The following is a 20,098-nucleotide window of genomic DNA, read 5'->3' on the forward strand; positions in this document are numbered from 1 at the left end:
AAAAGAAATGTAATTAAATGATAAATCTTGTCATTTGTTATATGTTTACTGCAGTCTAAAGTGCATATACATTGTAATTAGTAGTTGTCTAAGAATCGGTAACCGCCACTACCCTCACTGTTCGTTTGTGCCTCCATCTACTAGTTCGTTCCGAACTACGTGGTGTTTGCTGGCTTTACGGGTTGCTTAGCTGGTGGTTCGAGGTTTGCCCGCACACGCTGTAAATGAACAAATACAAACATTCAGTCTCTAGACCAGATAAATTAAAGAGATGCGGCCGGGAATCGAACTCGGAACCTCCTGAAATTAAGAAGACAACACTGACCATTAAGCCAAGGAGCCAGACAATCAAGCCATATATAGGCAGAGACAATAAATCGGAGAGATATGTGGCATAGTTTGCGAGACCATCTCACATTTACTTTGCTTTTGTATCAAGTTAAATGAATGCAATTTTATTCATTTAATTGTAATTATTTCACCCTTGAACAACGAAGATCAATTGCTTTCACTTGCAAACCATCATAAGCGCGCTATAGATTTTTGAGGGCTGAAGATCCCTGAATTACTTTATATAGGCCTACTCTTTCCTTGAAGATTTCAATTTTTGCAGGTGCTTCTCACAATGGTCATAAACATTTCCTGCTATATACTCGGAACTGGACATTATAAATGCGATGTGGAATTTTTATATGTCATTGATTGTCAGAGTTATATTTTTTGTGTATTATTAACCTATGTTCACCGCCTCTTCGACTGCTAGCAGTCTTAAGGGATGTGGGATTGTCGGAATGCTGTCCTTAAAGGAAGTTCTTTAACGTGGCAACCGCCACGGGTCTCTTGCATTCAGGCACTCCTAACACCAATGGACTGCGCCAGGATTCGATTCAAAATCTTGCTTGAGCATTTAGAAATGAGCGCTCATCAAATTGCACAGTCTTGTAATTACTCAATTTTCAATAACGTAACTTTCTACGACTCTAACCTTTCTTTCGGTATACCGAGCTCGATAGCTGCAGTGGCTTAAGTGTGTCCAGTATCCAGTATTCGGGAGATAGTGGGTTCGAACCCCACTGTCGGCAGCCCTGAAGATGGTTTTCCGTGGTTTCCCATTTTCACACCATGCAAATGCTGGGGCTGTAACTTAATTAAGGCCACGGCCGCTTCCTTCCCACTCCTAGCCCTTTCCTGTCCCATCGTCGCAAAAAGGCCTATCTGTGTCGGTGCGACGTAAAGCAACTAGCAAAAAAAAAATGTCTTTCAATGACCATTAGCACCACTGTAGAACCGGTTTTTCGATGCAATGATAAATTTGAAGTCCATTCTAAATCTGTACGTCTGATTTTCTGGAAATTCGGTTAATTTTCTTTATATATTTAGGTTGATGGTGTAGGAAGTTTCAAGCACGTTAGCTACTTCGAGCTACATTAATGCTTGTTGGTTACTCTAATATTTCAGCAATATAACATCAAAAAGAATCCCGTGACATTAATTTGTTTCGTCACAGTCGAATATTGGTTAATTGTCATCAAGAACTTCAGTCCAGCTCCTTACTTAGGAATGCTATACGTTAGTTCACGTGCTTATTGTCTACTAGAAGATTTAGGTGTTGATATATCATTTGTCATAGATTAGTATGTTTTATCTTGAAACTGTCATACCATATCTTGCCAAGGAAGTAATTTTATTTGCTTTTAAATTTACACCAGAAGGTAATTTTTTTCAAAAATGTAAGAAGAATTCTCTGGAACTTAGGAACCTAATCCTCTCATAAAAACAATACATGTATAAGAATATTTCCTTGTTCACACGTAAATCCTGTTCCGTGATCTACTCTTGTTCAAGGATTTTTTTTTCACTTGTGTTCAGCCATTAGTGACAATTTATGTATCAGAGGATGATATCCTCTTATAAAGTTCTAAAGACTGTACGTTCGCATAACTGGAACTGGTGATATCCTGTTCCCATTTTGTTCATTTCTGAGAGTATCATTTACATCTTTCTTTACAACCTGTAGTAAAGTTAAGAAGCCATATTACTTATGGTTACTTATGTCTGATATCCCTTCTAGAAACGACAGAAACTAAAGCTTATTCCTAACGGAGTATTGAAATTTGCGTACGTTAACAAAGCCATTTACAATATTCTACAAAAGTTGAAAACTAGAAACGTAGCTAGAATTGATAACATTCCCGGGAATATAGTAAAGATAATGGGTTGGTTTACACTGTAGTACAGTACCTGAAGTACTTATTTGATTACTGTTTACATGAAGGAGCTATACCAAATGAATGGAGAGTTGCTACAGTAGCCCCTATTCATAAAGGAGAGAGTGATAAACATACAGTCGATAATTACAGGCCAGTTAGGTAGACATGTGTTGCATGTAAGCCTTGGGAAAGCATTATTTCTGATATCAGACATGTATGTGAAATTACCAACTGGTTTGATAGAAGACAGTTCGGGCTTAGGAAAAGTTATTTCAAAGTAATTCCAGTGAAACTCGATTTGTAGGATTCCAGCAAGATATAGCAGATATTTTAGATTCAGAATGCCAATTGGACTCTATCGCAATTGACCTATCTATGACGTTTGATAGGGTAGATCATGGGAGACCTCGGATAAAAACTACTGCATTTGGACTAGACAAAATAGTGACTGAATGGGTGGCTACATTTCTAGAAAATATAGCTCTGATAATTAGAGCAGGTGAAGCATTATCTGATCCTGTAATCATTAAGAGGGGAATTCCTCAAGGCATTATTATTGGGCCTTCACGTTTTCTTATATACATATGATACCAAACCCCATGACGCAACATCCCCAAAGGGCCTTGGCCTTCCAAGCGATCGCTGCTCAGCGCGACGGCCTGCAGATTCGAGGTGTTGTGTGGTTGGCAATACGAATCCTCTCAGCCATTTTTCTTGGCTTTCAAGACCGAGACATACGTATATATTATGAGTAAAGAACTGGAATCAGAAGTAAGGCTTTTTGCGGATGATGATGTACTGTATAAAATAATAAATAGGTTAAAGACAGTGGACGACTGCAAAATGAGCTCCATAGTGTTGTGAGATGGACAGTAGGCAATGGGATGATGACAAACGGGGTGGAAGGTCAGGTTGTGAGCTTCACAAGGAGAAAAAGGCCTCTCGGTTTTAATTACTGCGTTGATGGGGTGAAAGTTCGTTATGGGGCTCACTGTAAGTACCTAGGTTTCAGTATAAAGGAAGATCTTCATTGGGCTAATCACATAAACGAGATTGTAAATAAAGGTTACACGGCTCTTCACATGGTTATGAGGATATTTAGGGGTTGTTGTAAGGTTGCAAAGGAGAGGGCATATAAGTCTCTGGTAAGACCACAAGTAGAGTATGGTTCCAGTGTATGGAACTTTCACCAGGATTACTTGATTCAAGAACAGGAAGACATCAAAGAAAAGCAGCTCGATTTGTTCTGGGTGATTTCCGATAAAGGAGTAGCGGTTACCAAAATGTTGCAAGTTTGGTCTGAGAGAACATGGGAGAAAGGAGACGAGCTACTCGACTTAGTGGTATATTCAGAGCTGTCAGTGGAGAGATGGCATGGAATGGCATTAGTAGACAAATAAATTTGAGTGGTTTTTAAAAGTAGGAAAGATCGCAATATGAAGATAAAGTAGGAATTCAAGAGGACAAATTGAGGCAAATATTCATTTGTGGGAAGAGAAATTCGGGATTGGAATAATTTACCAGGGGAGAAGTAGTACATATTTCCAAATTCTTCCAAATTATTTAAGAAGAGACTGGGGAAACAACTGACAAGGAATCTGCCACCTGGGCGACTGCCCTAAATGCAGATTGATTGATTGATTGATTGATTGATTGATTGATTGATTGATTGATTGATTGATTGATTGATTGATTGATTGATTGATTGATTGATTGATTGATTGATTGATTGATTGATTGATTGATTGATTGATTGATTGATTGATTGATTGATTGATTGATTGATTGATTGATTGATTGATTGATTGATTGATTGATTGATTGATTGATTGATTGATTGATTGATTGATTGATTGATTGATTGATTGATTGATTGATTGATTGATTGATTGATTGATTGATTGATTGATTGATTGATTGATTGATTGATTGATTGATTGATTGATTGATTGATTGATTGATTGATTGGCTTACATTCTCTTTTACATGCAAATCACAATGTCTTTATAAAGAGTTATGTTAAAGATTATGAACTCACTTTTGCAGATTCTGTAACAAAGGCAGTTTTAATTACGTAAGTTTAAGCACGTTTAGTAGCCCATTTTAGGTTAAATTAATTTTTGTTTATTGTTTACTTAGAATAAAATCTATTAATTATTCTTAATTCCTTATTTTTCAGTGGCAACAAACAGAGGATTTTGGCCGTAAGAAGGAGATCCGAGCCCGTATGTACAAACTGCGTGAGCAGCGCCTCAAGGAGTTCTACACTACTGGAGAAGTTTTATCTGATGTTCTAAGTAGTAACACGTCCCTGGATGGGGGCAGTTCCCGACAGCATCAGTCTTCGTGCTACCGCCAGACTGGAAGCGCATCAGACATAATCGAATCTGTGAACAGCAGTTCTCAGCAGGTTCTCAATAAGAAGAGTTCCTCTTATTCTACCAATTCGTCTGGAGGTTACACAATAACACACGCTGATTCACTGGCAGATGAAGGCTTCCTTACTCTGAAATCAAAAGAAATAAGAGATTCGGAATCACCAACACGTGACTTTCATAAGAGACAAGAGAAAAATGCAATGTCTTCTCGCGACGATGGTGGTAATGGAGGCTACTGGAGAATTGTGCAGGAATCTTCATCCGGATCCTATAGCACGAGTGCAGCAACTGATGATCGAGGTGATACAGTAGTACACACAAGCAGTAGGAACGAATCTCGCAACCTTGCAGGAGACTCAGAAACTGATGGTTTCAATACTCAGATTCAATCAAGTTCATCCGAAAATACGTCCAGAATTCCAAAGACTGAGAGAAATGCTGATGTGGGAAATGCTATGATTGTAAGCCATTCCGAAGAAGGTGGAAGCAATATTGTTTCATCATCTGTCGCTAGCTCTCAGTCTCAAAAATGGGTGTCATCATCATCGAGCTCCCACACCAGCAGTAATAAACAGCAATACCAGGATTTGATTTCCTCGTCTGTTACAGATTCTTCGGCTCTCCGAAACAGCGATATGCGTATTACTGATACATCATTCAGTGATATTATTTCAGTAAGTCCAGATGCTAACACCAAAATATCTTCTGTGTCAGCAGATATCAACGATGCAGTCAGCACCACTTCTTCTGAAAATCAAATTAGCAGCAGTAAACATCGAATTTCTCAGCGTTCTCAGACAAGTGAAGTTTCTGGAGGATCTACAACAGTTATTTCAGATCACATAGAGACACTAACACCAAGCCAGACAATAGAGTATATCACTGTAACGAGAGATTCAGCAGACAAAATGCCCAAGACTGACGATAGAAATGTCACCGTGGACATTAGCATCACAAGTAGCAACCTTTCATCATCCGGTAAATCAGTGTCAGAAGAAAGGTCAAGCAATGTCGTGGAACAAAAGATAATGAGTGAATTGCATAAACTGGATTCTTACCTCTCCACACAAAATACAGCTGATTCTACTCCTGCTAGTCCATATGGTGTTACAGATACCCGCGATTCTAGTAACTGGACGGTTGTTTCGACAACCAACCAGCAAAATAACCAAACACTTAATAACGACAACTTGTCAAAGGAATTTGTATTCCGTTCAGGCCATACACAGGACATACAAGATTCTAGATCTACCCAAAATGAGTCGTTTATTGCGCAAGAGAGAGTATCTTCCACCGAGAGCCGTGAAAAAGATACTGTTAAACATATTAGAACAGAGAATGATGAGGTATCAACGACTGTAATCCAGACTGAATATCCAGATGACATAACATCTGTTGTAATCACAAAGGATTATCATGACAAAACTTCATCACCAGCTACGAAAAATGACTACCCTGAAAAGAAATCGGAGAAGAGACCAAGTACTACTTCTTCTCCAGAAGGATTAAAGAAGGGTATCATGAAGCAACCATCTTCTCAAGATTTAGTTTCACCAAAAGACACTCCAGAAAACAATTCTCAATATGTTACGACATATCAGCAAGCTTTTACGAATAAGCGCATTAGTGTCGACGTCAGTCCAACACATGATGCATTTGCACGATCTCTGAGAGCATCTCCTGAGAGATCAACTCCCCCTTCGTCTACAAGATCCTCCAAAACATCATTAGATCGCGCTAGTCCTGTCAGGTTTAATAAACAAGGTTCACCCACACGTACGTATCGTAATAAGACAAGCACTGATAACAGTCTTGCATCACCAACAAGAATCAGCCCAGAAAAGTCTACTAGCAGATCTTCACCTAGGGCAAGTCCAGAGAAAACTATAAATAGGTCATCACCTTCTCGAGCTAGTCCAGAGAAAACTACACCCCAACGAGGTTCTCCAACAAGAACAAGCCCAGACAAAATTACAAGTGACAAATCACCACGTACTGATAGAATCTCACCGAATACTGCAAACCCCGAGAAGCGAAGACCTTCTACAGAGAGGAAATCACCGATCGCATCATACCCAGATAAGCGCAAACCATCAAATGAACGAGTTTCACCAAGCAGTAATACTCCAGTTAGACGAAGATCTTCGATGGAAACAACACCAAATAACTCCAGCCCTGATAAGAGAAGACCATCCTCTGATAGAACGTCACCAACTAGAGTAATTGAGAGATTATCACCAACGCGAGCGAGCCCAGAAAGACAAGTACCAACTTCCCCGAATAGAGGAAGTCCTGTGCGAAACAGATCGACACCAGACAGACGATCACCAACAAGTCCAGAGAAATACAAACCAGTTACTGAAAAGTTAGATGGGCCAACATCAGTCAGTCCTGGCAAACGTAGACCATCTACTGAAAGAAATCCTGTAGTTGACAAGTCTACTCGTGCACCAGACAGAAGGGTAAGTTCTGGGGATAGACCAAGGGATTCCAACCTTTATTCTCCGTCAAGGAAGACGTCAGATACAACTCGAAGTCATACGATGACTACTGTATCTTCTGTGAATAACAAAGATTCTGTTTCAAAGGCAACTATTACTAAGGAGAAGAGGAGGCTTTCTTCTGGATTATCTCGATCGACGACAAAGAAAAGGTCTTCTACACCCCGTGCATCACCTCATACCAGCCCTTCACGAGACAAGGAAATTCCTCGTAAGGAAAGGCAAAGTAGGCCTAGATCTCGTGGAAGTTCCCGGTCAACAACTGACACTGAAGAAACAGATGAAGAAACGAAGGTGACAGTCAATGGTGAGCATGATATCCAAGAAAAGGATGTTAGAAATCTCACCATAAATAAGAACGATATAACAACGGATACAATGATCACAACTTCCGATAAAACAAATCGGGTTGTAGATGAAAATATTCGCAATATGATTCTCTTATCTTATACTGAAGACCAAATGCCTAATGAAACAGTGGCTGACAAAATCAGAACTCCTTCGCAAGAAATTCAGGAACCCGACGACGAGAAAACATTACTAAAGCAACCAGAAGAGAAAATCAGTCCTAATAAAGAAAAAATGCCTTCCCCAGCTCGTGTAGCTCCAGAAAATTCGTCTATACCAAGAAAAATAACAGAGCAGAGAAGGGTAACTGACCTTACCCAGGCAATAGAAAATGAGCTAATAAACCAGAAGAGAACTCAACAAAAAGATTCCTCTCCACATACTGAAAAGTCGCCTACAACAAAAGAACCAAGTAATGAAACAGCAAAGCTTCCGAAGAAAAGCAACACAGATAGAAGCCCATCCCCTTCTAAGAAACAAGTTCCAGACCATGTGCAAGATATACGAAGCTCTCCATCAAGCAGTCCTGATGTCACAAGGCAGGATGACTCGCCAAGATCAGCCACAGATAAATTTCCGAGGGACAGATCACCAGAGTATAGCTCTGAAGGGTCACTGGCGAATGAACTGTTCCCTCGTCGCCCGAATGATAGTAGAACCGTTTCTTCACCGGTGAAGCAATTGAGGGATATTCCTAGGAATGATGAATCACCCGATTCGAGTCCTGAACGTGGGAATTTCACTCCAATCAAATGTTTTAGGACTAGTCCGGAAGTACGACCCCCTACATCGGACGTTACACATCCACAAAAACATGCACCAGAAGATAAAATGTCACCATCCAGAAAAGATGACGAACCTGTTGTGGCACCAAGCACTAGGAGAGAACCTATTAAACCAGGAAAACCTATAACTTCAAGACCAGGAAGAATCTCTCCTGAAGACATAGATAGTGACCTTGTAGACGATAAGCCAGTCCTACCGTCAAATAAGGATATTTTAAAACCTGATAGACCAAAATCTCTTCCAGTGGAAAAGACCGCTGGAGTTAAACCATCTGAACCACAAGAAAACGTTAAACATCCCCCATCGCCGAAGAAAGGCGCTGCTAAACCGTTCCCAACGAAGAAGCCACCCGGAACTTACGATGATGAGGAGCAGAATATAGGCACAGGGGACAGGCCACACGTAATGAGACCTGATGGGGTTAAGCCAAATGATACCACTGACGAGCTACGAAGAAAGGCATCGAAATCCCCGAGCATTTCACCATGTTCCTCAAGTCCAGAAAGACCCTCCGGAGGAGTCACATCTACATCGAGAGTCGAAATTATACTAAGTCCACAAAGTAAACCAAAACCTGATACAAAATACCTTACTTCACAAAATGTGGATGATATTCCTAATGAGATGCTGCCCAATGATGATAATGAAAGAGATATTCCAGATACACAGTACCCTACGAAACCATCCGCTGTCAAAGAATTCGATTATCAAGTACCTCGTAGTACTCCGGAAGATCAACCAGAGAGGGAACATTCTCGTGGAAGTCCCTCATCTCCTCATGAACTTGAAAAGCCGCGGAGGAATCTTGACCGTGCTTCACCAGACAATCGTCCGTATACTGATGATAGTCCTGACAGACTTTCACCAGTCAGGCAAAGTCCTTACACAACACGTGGCACTCCAAAGTCCATGCTGCCTTCTCATACAGTACCAAAAGATCGAAGTCCTGGAAGTAGCCCAGAGAGGACAATTAAGCCTACACCAACAAAGCCTATAAGTAGTTACTCTGAAAGACCGGAGAAGGAAGGAGATATATATACTCCTATAAAATCTCAGCCGAAAAAGCAACCAGCTGTTCCAAATAGAACGTCCAGCATTCCACGTGCAGGCCAGAAACCGTCCACCCCTTCCAGTCATTTAGAAAAACCTACAGGACGTCGACCTAACGAAAAAATCACTCATACTCCTCTTAAGCCGTCCGAAATAGTCAAACAGCAGAAAGAGCATCCGAAACCTAGCAGCAAAATCCCATCTTCTGCTGACCGTAACCAAGTCGTGAATAGAATACCCGAAAAATCTGCACCGTCACAACCAAGTAGAAGAAAGCCTAATGAATCCCCAATACGTAGCCCACATCAGGACACTAGCCCCAGTAGGAGGCGTCCTGAAACAAAGGATTCACATCGAATTGGGAGAAAGCCATTAACGTCTCCTGAGAGACGAACACCATCAAGCATTGACGACAGACACCGTGCTAGAAGTTCACCGGTAACTTCACGTAAAAGTGAAGAAACACTTTCATCTCCTGATTCTAGAAGGTCTCCGTCATTGAGTCCTGAAAGGACAAGGGGTGTGTCACCGGTCAAAAGTATCAGGAAAGTTTCTCCCCAAGGTGGTAGATCTCCTCATTCAAGTCCAGAGAGAGAGGTGCCTGAAAGAGTCAAGCCAACCATGAGGAGTCCTGTTAGACCAACATCACGCGTACCTCAGAAGTATACACCTGTCTCTAGTCCAGAGCGACAGCCTCGTAAACCAATCAGTAACGGATATGACAGAATCACCCAGTCTCCTTCTGGACCTAAGTATCCTGATAACAAGCAGAGTCGTCCTGATAATGAAGTATCCACCATTAAATCGGCGTTTGTAAGGACACAAAAGCGGCCTGATAATACACCTGATGGAACATCGCCCAAAATGCCGATAAAAGCTGACCAGCCAACTGGAAAGGAGCCAACTAGATTTACCACAACTACGAAGATTATTCCCAATCTGAGGACATATCCAAGTGGCAAAGAGCCAAAGCAACCAAAGCCTGGAAAACCAGAAGAAGAAGAAGAAGAAGACCGTTCAACTGATAGGTCTTCGACTGTATCTAGTCCAGAAACTGTTAAAACTGCTGGAGACACTGCAAGTAAACCGTCTGATACAACCTTTATGATAATTACTTCCACAACATGTGGACAAGAAGTTTCTGAGGATGTCAAAACGCGAAAACGTACGGAAGTGTACGTGCCTCAGTTATCTGTTGATCATGATTCACAAACATCAGATGTGGAAGATGAGCCTACTAAAGGGGTGCCTATTGAGTTCAAACCCATGAAGAAACGACCTGGTAGAGACACAGACGAAGAGCAAGATTCAGCTATAATATCGGTTTCGATTTCTACAAACAAAAGAGTCCATAGCCAGGATGTGTACAATAAGAGGACCCAAAAGGAAGAACTGTATAGCGAAGAATATGATATTGAGTGCATACCAGATGAGACTCCTCCTGAGGAATTCTCAGTTGATGATGACTCTCCGATTGAGTCAACGAAAGTGTCACCCTCCAAGAAACGATATCCACAGCAACAAAAGAAACCAAGAGAAGAAAAGCCTACGTATGACAGGAAGCCAATTAGTGGAAAAATAGAACCTGGGACATTGGCTCCTAAGAACCCCAGGAATGTTCCATTGAGACCCAATGATGGTAGGAAACCAGTTTCTAAACAGGAACCATCCAAACCTACACGTCCGTCACATCCCTCAACTCAGCAGAGACAGGAACCTCGCCCGGTATCAAATGAAAAGCGGACACCATCGTCGCAATCACCATTAAGACAACCAAAGCCTGCAACAAAGGCAACAACCACTGTAGAACGAATTACACGTACAAGTAGTGATAGAAACGTTATCAGAAAACCAACACCATCACCGAGCACAGTGCAACCGCGAAGGCAAGCTTCTAAACCTGAAATATCCGTAACGAGAATTGCTGACAGAACTATTACAACTCGCACAACGGCTTCGAAACAACAGAATGTAAGTGTAGCTACAACAACTAGACTTGTCTCTGCTAGGACCACTAAGACATCTGTGATTCCGAGCAAAACGTCTCCAAAGAGTTTAATACCCAAGGAGGAGCCAGACAAACGTAAACCTAAGTCGGAAATTATAACTGTAACCACAAGGAAGACCACTCAGTTGCCTAAAAAGCCAACCTCTGATGACAAACGTAAATCACATCCCAGAAGGAAAACGGCCAATAAAGTAGCTGAACCCGATATTTCATCATCCTCTGATGATGAACAAGAGGTGCCAGAGCTAATTACTGATGAAGGAGGTCAAAGTCCAATTGTATATACTGATGTTGATGACGAAGACCGCTACATTTCAGAACTCGAAGAGATTCGTCGTAATGAAGAGTTAGAATATGCTGAAAAGATAACTTCTACCATCGATCGGGAAAATTTATTGTTATCTTCTTGTCAAAACAAGAACAAACTGAACACTACACACATTCTTGTTAATCTCCAACATCCCAAGTCATCTCGAGAATCGTCACCAGAATATTTGAGACATCCACAGCCAATTACTGACGATGATGAAGATTCAGGAAGACCAAGATATGCTGATAAAGTTAGCGAACCAGAAGATGACGATGATATACTGAGAAAAAAAGAACCAAAACCTATTTTTCAAAGACCTGTCGTACATTCAGAACCACTGGATGAAGAATATACCACTGATGAAGAAAAGTCAAAACACCGCCCTGATCAACCCGAAAAGAACAGAATATGCCAAACTACAAAACAGCAGCCAGTTGACAATGACACCATACCTCGTTTAGAGCAAGTGACTGATTTGGATGAGGAATCTGAAGGAGATGACGTGATAAAACCGTCAGTCAGTGTAGCTGATAGAGTAACGCATTTCCTGGAAACATCGAAACGTGTAAATGCTCCACAACCTAGTGAACCATCTCAAACCCAACCACAAGAAAACAGTCCTAAAGGTCCTGACAGCCCAAGCACAGTGAGGAGAGCGAGGGACATGTTTGAAACAATTGCAAGCACCCAAAAAACAACGAAGCAGATAGATATCTTATCTAGACCTTCTATATTTGAAGCAAGACGTGGAGGACCCCGTGTGGTTCCAACATCGGGACCATTAAAACCTGGTGATAAGACAGATTATCCACGTGACACGGAAAGACCCATTTATCCCAGAACAGGTGAGCGCCTTGATACCCATCCTCAAGGTAAGGATAGAATACCTGTAGAGAGTAGTCCAGTTACAACACCTAAGGAACCTTATTGCAGGGATTATCCGAGTGATGAAGACAATGAAACAGATAAAATTTCACCAAGGAGTCCCGTTTCAGATAAATTTTCAAAACGGATTCCATCTCCTTCATCTCCCCGCGATAGGTCTCCTGGCAGTGAATCAGAATATGATACACCAGGTGATATTACTACGAAATTAAAGCCATCGTTACCTAGTAAGTTTGGGACAAACAAGTACGACACCTTACCTAAGAAAAAGGATATATTACCTCGTGAAACGTCAGCTACACAAGCAGACTCACCACGGGATAACAGGATGCCTAGGAAAGAGTTGTCTCAAGATTCTTCCAGAAGAAGAGAACCAAGTGATGACAACATTCTCCGCAAAGACAGTTCCCCAGTGAGAGATAGCTCACCTTCTGCACGAGATCAGTATATTGATGACACTGAAACTTATACGTCCCATAAAGACTACCAGTCACGAAGGCCACATCCTAGTGAATCTCGACCAGTTAGAACAACATTAGAAGATACATATCCTGATGAAAGAGATTCGTCTCCAGAACGCCCACAGAAAGAGTATCCTAGTGACACATATTCTAGAAAGAGATCACCACGGGACAAATCTCCAGAACAAAGGGATACTTCCCCAGTCAAAAAAGACTATCAGCCCAACAGGGAAATTCCGAGTGAATCGTATCCAAATAAGAAAACTTCTACGGGTAAGTATCCGGATGAAAGGGATAAGTCTCCTTTAGCCAAGATTTCGCCAACAGAGAAAAGGTTTTCAAGTGATACTTATCCAAGAAAGGCAGCACCTCAAGCAAAGTATCCGTCCGATAAGGATACGTCCCCAACCCGAAGGGAGCTGCAACCAAAGAGAAGTATTCCAGGCGATTCTACTCCCAGAAATAATGTACCTCAAAAACAGTACCCTGATGACAGGGAAACCTCTCCAGTGAGAAAAGAATCGCAACCAAAGAGGGAATTTCCTAGTGATACTTTTACAAGAAAGAAATCTCCAAGTAAAAATCCAGACGAAAAAGAAACCTCACCAGTTAGAAGAGATTCTCAGCCGAGGAAGGAGTTCCCTAGTGATACTTACACCAGAAGGAAAACACCACAGGAAAAACATCCGCATGAGAAAAGTTCTTCTCCCACAAGAAAGGGAGAAGAACCTAGAGAACCTAGTCCCAGTGATACTTATTCCAGAAGGAAAGATACTTCCCCGGTCAGAAAGGACACCCAACCAAGGAAAGAATTCCCAAGCGACACTTACACCAAAAGAAAATTTCCTCTTGACAAATATTCAGATGGCAGGGACACTTCTCCTGTAAGAAAGGAAAGTCAACCAAAGAGAGAATTTCCAAGTGATACTTACACAAGGAGAAAAGTTCCCAAGGATATATCTCCAGACAGCAGAGATACTTCCCCTCCTAGAAAAGATTCTCAAACAAAAAGGGATTTCCCGAGTGATACTTACACAAAGAAGAAAACTTCTCAGAATAAGTATCCTGATGAAAAAGATACCTCTCCTGTTAGGAGGGATTCCTTCCCTCGGAGAGAATCACCTAATCACTCTCCATTCACAAACAGAATACCTCATGATAGTGGCACAGATGTGTCACCAACGAGAAGAGGTTCCTCTCCTCACAAGGAATTCAATAGCGATACATACACTAGGAGAAAAACGCCGCAGGATAATTATCCTGACAATGAGGAGTTCTCTCCCACAAGACGAGAATCTCAGCCAAAGGAAAGGTTTCCATATGAACATTATCCTCAAAAAGATAAATCTCCAGTTAGAGGAGATATGCACCCTTCAGAAGAGTCGCCTGACGATACGTTCAGGAGAAGCAACAGCCCTCGTGATCAATACCTTGATGATGACGAGCCCTTGACCAAGCGAAGAGATTCGCAACCTAGAAGGGTGTCACCAAATGACTACCATCCAAGTGACAGAGATGTTTCTCCTACTATGAGAGCACCTTCGCCAAGGAAGGATTATCCAAGTGAATTTTCTCCTGGAAAATTACAACCTCGTGATAAGTATCCACACAATGCTGAAAAGTCTCCACAAAAAGAGCCTCAACCAAAGAAGGGATATCCCAGTGATACATACGAGAAGAAGAGACTTCCTCATGACAGTTATCCTAACGAGTTTGGCGGAAGCCCACGGAAAGTATCCCCAACTAGGAAGGATTCCGTACCAAAGAGAGAAGTGTCACCAACACATCACAGCACTACACAAATTCAGCTTCGAAAGGTTTCTGGAAATCAAAAGGATACAACTTCGATAAGGGAGACAATCTCAAGAAAAGAATCTCCTACTAGAAAAGAATCCCCTACTAGAAGTGAATTTCCAAGAAGGGGTTCATCAGTGAGAGGAGACTCACCGGAAAAATCTACCAGTCCTACAAGAGATTCGCCAAACAGGAAAGATTCGCCTTTGAAGCCAGTAATTAAAGATACTACTAAAAAGGAGACACCAAGAAGGGATGTACCGGGACGGTCAGCGGATAAACCGGATCAAACAACTGAAGTAACTACTGTGAGAGGAAGCGGACGTTTCGGTGTTGCTCTGCGGCAGGTTAACTCAACAACCACCTCCACCGTTCAGAGGCGTCGAAGTGGAGAATTAGCAAAACCGAAGGCTGTCATAGAGGATGACCTGGTGATAGAAGAAATATTCGACCTCGAATTCTTAGAAAGAATGGTATGTTAAAACAATTGCATTTTGTCTTTCTACTTATAAATCACTGTGTTGAAATGTAAAGTAGTTCTGATACAGGTGTTTATATGAACATTTGCAGTGAAGGTGTGATAAATCATCACTTATAGTCTGTACTTCCTTATTATATAAAATGCTCAGTCTAAACTAATTGTATTAAAAAGACTTTACAGTCATTTTTAGGAACACTTGGATTATTTTGATATTTCAGTCTTAGGAATCGAGTTATACGCGTTTAGTTTTGGTTTCACTACACTTAACTTTTGTATTCACTTAACATTGAAAGTACCTAGGGAAAACCATGCTGTTAGATTTTATACTATATACACTTCCTGACACAAAAAGTCAGAAGACACGTGTACGGAAGAATCAGCGTCAAAGTTTGCATAGGTAGCCCCCTGCAAAGTTTTTCAGACATATCCTAGTCCTTCCTGGGTTAGCTTGTGAATAGTGATCACCTTGTAATCAGCAGGGATTTGCAATCGCATTCTATCGATAGTGCATCCTTGAAATGGATGGAGGTTATACTTTTCAGGGTCGTTTAGTCACAATTATAGATTAAATAAGGCTATTCACCTGCACAAGACTTTAAATCGGCGAGTAATTCTGGTAAATACAGATACTAAGGGAAAATAAAAGTATCAGTGTTTAGAATAGTTCGTGGAAGGCCACTTGTTTGATATTATTATTATTATTATTATTATTATTATTATTATTATTATTATTACTATTATTATTATTATTATTAACATCATACATACATACATACATTATCATTATAGACCGTCATGCATTTCAGCGTTCAGTCTGCAAGCCTCTGTGAATTTACTAAACGTCGCCAAAATCCTCTATTTGCAACTAGTGCTGTGGCCTCATTTAGTTCTATACCTCTTATCTTTAAATCATTATAAACTTAATCTAACCATCGTCGTCTTGGTCTCCCTCTACTTCTCTTACCCTCCATAACAGAGTCCATTATACTCTTAGGTAACCTATCCTCCTCCATTCGCCTCACATGGCCCCACCACTGAGGCCGGTTTATGCGTTTAGCTTCATCTATCGAGTTATTTCCTAATTTAGCCTTTATCTCCTCATTCCGAGTATCATCCTGCCATTATTGCCACCTGTTTGTACCAGCAATCATTCTCACTACTTTCATGTCTGTTACTTCTAACTTACGAATAATATATCCTGAGTCCACCTAGATTTCGCTCCCGTAAAGCAAAGTTGGTCTGAAAACAGACCGATGTAAAGATAGTTTCGTCCGGGAGCTGACTTCCTTCTTATAGAACACTGATGATCGCAACTGCGAACTCACTGGATTAGCTTTACTACACCTTGATTCAATCTCACTTACAATCCTACCATCCCGGGAGAACACACAACTTAAATACTTGAAATTATCTACCTGTTCCAGCTTTGTCTCACCAATCTGACATTCAATTCTTTTGGATTTCTTACCTACTGACATAAGTTTAGTCTTCGAAAGGCTAATTTTCGTACCATACTCATTGCACCTATTTTCAAGTTCCAAGATATTAGACTGCAGGCTTTCGACACAATCTGCCATTAAGACCAAGTCGTCAGCATAGGCCAGACTGCTTACTACATTTCCACCTAACTGAATCCCTCCATGCCACTTTGTACCTTTTCAGCAAATGATCCACGTAAACTACGAACAGCAAAGGTGAAAGATTGTAGCCTTGTAAGTACCCTGACCCAAGAACTCATTCTACCATCAATTCGCACTGCAGCCCAATTGTCAACATAAATACCTTTGATTGATTTTAATAATTTACACTTAATTCCATAGTCCCCCAGTACTGCGAACGTCTTTTCTCTCGGAACCCTATCATATGTGTTTTCTAGATCTACGAAAAATAAACACAACTCTCTATTCTTCTAGTAGTATTTTTTCAATTACTTAGCGCATACTGAAAGTCTGATACTGACAGCTCCTCTCTGGTCTGAAACCACACTGGTTTTCATCTAACTTCCTCTCAACCACTGATCGCACCCTCCCTTCCGAGATGCCAGTGAATACTTTGTCTGCTATAGGGCCTACTGATCAATGAGATACGTCGATAGTTGTTGCAACCCTTCCTGGAAGCAATTTCATCCCTGCCTTCCCACTATACTTCACCATTTCACGTATAATTTCATCTATTCCTGCTGCTTTATGACAATGTACTTTATTTACCATCCTTTCCACTTTCTCAAGCGTAATCTCACCAACATCATTTTCCTCCTCCCCATGAACTTGGTTGCTCGCGACACCACCAGGAAGATTTCCTTTTACGTTGAGAAGATGTTCAAAATATTCCCTCTACCTTTCCAGTAATTCCCTGGGATCTATTATGAGTTCACCTGAATTACCAAAAACACTGTTAATTTCCTTTTTCCCTCCCTTCCTAAGATTCTTTATTACTGTCAAGAAATATTTCCCTACTGCTTAACCTAGCCTTTCCAGGTTATTACCAAAATTTTCCCACGACTTCTTTTTGGATTCAACAACTATTTGTTTTGCTCTGTTTCTTTCATCTACGTACAATTCCCTGTCTGCCTCGGCCCTTATTTGGAGTCATTTCTGATAAGCCATCCTTTTACGTTTGCAAGATTCTCTCACTTCATCATTCCACCAAGATGTTCGCCTTTTCCTATCTTTACACACAGTTGTTCCTAGGCATTCCCTTGCTGTTTCTACTACAGCATCCCTGTATGCCACTCACTCTCTTCCTATATCCTGAACCTCGTTACTGTCCACTGTTCTAAACTTCTCACTAATCATATCCATGTACTTCTGTATAGCTTCCCCGTTCTGGAGATTTTCTTCCCTTATTGTTTGCAGACAGATTTCACTTTCTCTATCCTAAGCCTAGAGATACTTAGTTCACTACAGATCAGATAGTGGTCCGTATCATCGAAAAATTCCCAGGAAACCCGTACATTCTTAACAGACTTCGTGAATTCAAAGTCGGTTAAGATATAGTCTAATATGGATCTGGTACCCCTAGCCTTTCATTTGTAGCGGTGAATAGCCTTATGCTTGAAGAATGTATTCGTAACAGCTAAACCCATACTAACACAGAAGTCCAGAAAACGCTTCCCATTCTCATTAGCTTCCATATCTTCCCCCACATTCACCAATCACCCTTTCGTATCCTTCAGTTCTATTTCCAGCTCTCGCATTGAAATCGCCCTTTAGAACTATCCTCTCCTTGCTGTTGACCCTGACTACGATGTCACTCATTGCTTCATAAAACTTGTCAACTTCATACTCATCTGCACCCTCACATGGTGAATACGCTGAGACAATTATTATTACTATTATTATTGGTAGTTTGTATGGGTTAGACAAGGGTTAGTCTTATGTTTAATAGTTTACACGGACCATTTACCGAAAGATGTAAAATGCCAGCGGGGGATTAAATGGAGTAGAAATATAGTAAGCAGTCCGGCTGACGTCGATGACTTGGTCTTACTGACAGACTGTTGACATCTTATGTAATACCTGGGAGTTTGGAAGGCCAACATTCCTGTCAAAGTTTGTTGATAGTGTCCGCTTCCACTCTATATAGTACCTTTCTTCCCTTTCCCCTTCAGACACGCCGACTTCGGGTAATTATTGGAGGGGGGAGGCACGCTTAACATGAACACAGGCATGTGAAATGAGGAACAATTATTCATGCAAACATTCCTCGATAATACAATATTTCCAAACAAGCAGAAAAAACAGAACAATAATAGAGCTTGTTTCTCAAATTCATTTTTGAACTTATGTACGGAGTTTTCAATATTATTCCCAAGAAAACAGAAAACTAGAACTTGATTCATTAATAAATATTTTGAAGGAATGTTTCATGTGCGAAGCTATCAAAAATTATCACAAGTAAAGAAAATAGAACTTGCTTCATAAATACATTTTCTTTATAAATGTCTTATTACCGTATATTATGCATTTTATTATACGAAATGTGAAAAGTTCTACCACCAGAAGTACCGCCTGAACAGTCGCCATTGGGAAATGTAGTTCCCTGAAGGAATGTCCGTTTTCTAATCTCATTTCTTGATATAAAATCATCTACCACCTCCAGATTTAACATCTTAGCAGCTTCCGAAGACTACCAGACTACACGTTTTGAGGGAGGGGACTTAAAATCTAGGAGAAGAATTTTTTTGGGTGGCGGGTGGAGTGGGGGCAAAATGGCACTCTGTCCCCCCTAAGATCATTTCTGTGGGGGCAGAAAACGCCTTACTCCTCCCAAGTCGGCGCCGCTGTTCCCCTTTGTGGTAGGCTATAAATTATTGTATTCGTAATCAAATCATCTTAACGTTGTCCTCTTTTGATTTGGAGCAAACTGATCCATTCCTTTTGTCTTGGCAGTATTACGGCACGTCAAGACTAAATCAGGAGGTCTATTTTGTTGGACCAGATGGATTGCAATCAACCTTTGTACTGTAGGATGTTCAGTTACGGCATCGTAAACTTAACAGTGACTGTCATTCTACTGTAAAGTAATATTTAAGTAGTTGATGATGATGATGATGATGATGATGATGATGATGATGATGATGATGATGATGATGATCTCTGTTTAAAGGGGCCTAACATCTAAGTCATCAACCCCATTTAAGTATTTAAAAATACTACCTTGTTGCTGCAATTTTAAATGGAACGTGGTGTATCGAAGTCATCGATTTCAATGAAGCTTGATAGGATAACTAACTAAAAGACATGAAAACATCGCTGTACGCTTGCCGTTGTTATACAGAATGTTCACAGCATGAGAAACTGATGAGTGTGAGCAGGAATCCTACAGTTTCCTCGTTTGTGGTAATAAACTTTCTTCAACTCATTTTTTTTTTTTGGCCGGGGATT

The 20,098-nt window shown here is 40.8% G+C and overlaps 1 protein-coding gene across 1 annotated transcript in view; it reads left to right on the forward strand.

Moving 5' to 3' along the window:
- Nucleotides 1-20,098, forward strand: part of LOC136863769 (microtubule-associated protein futsch) — a 395,621-nt gene that overhangs the window by 116,658 nt on the left and 258,865 nt on the right. The window contains exon 3 of the mRNA XM_067140122.2: nt 4,390-15,204. Within this exon, the coding sequence (XP_066996223.2) occupies nt 4,390-15,204 (10,815 nt within the window). The remainder of the gene's footprint in view (nt 1-4,389; nt 15,205-20,098) is intronic.

This window comes from Anabrus simplex, chromosome 2 (genome assembly GCF_040414725.1).
Source record: "Anabrus simplex isolate iqAnaSimp1 chromosome 2, ASM4041472v1, whole genome shotgun sequence".
Lineage (NCBI taxonomy): Eukaryota > Metazoa > Arthropoda > Insecta > Orthoptera > Tettigoniidae > Anabrus > Anabrus simplex.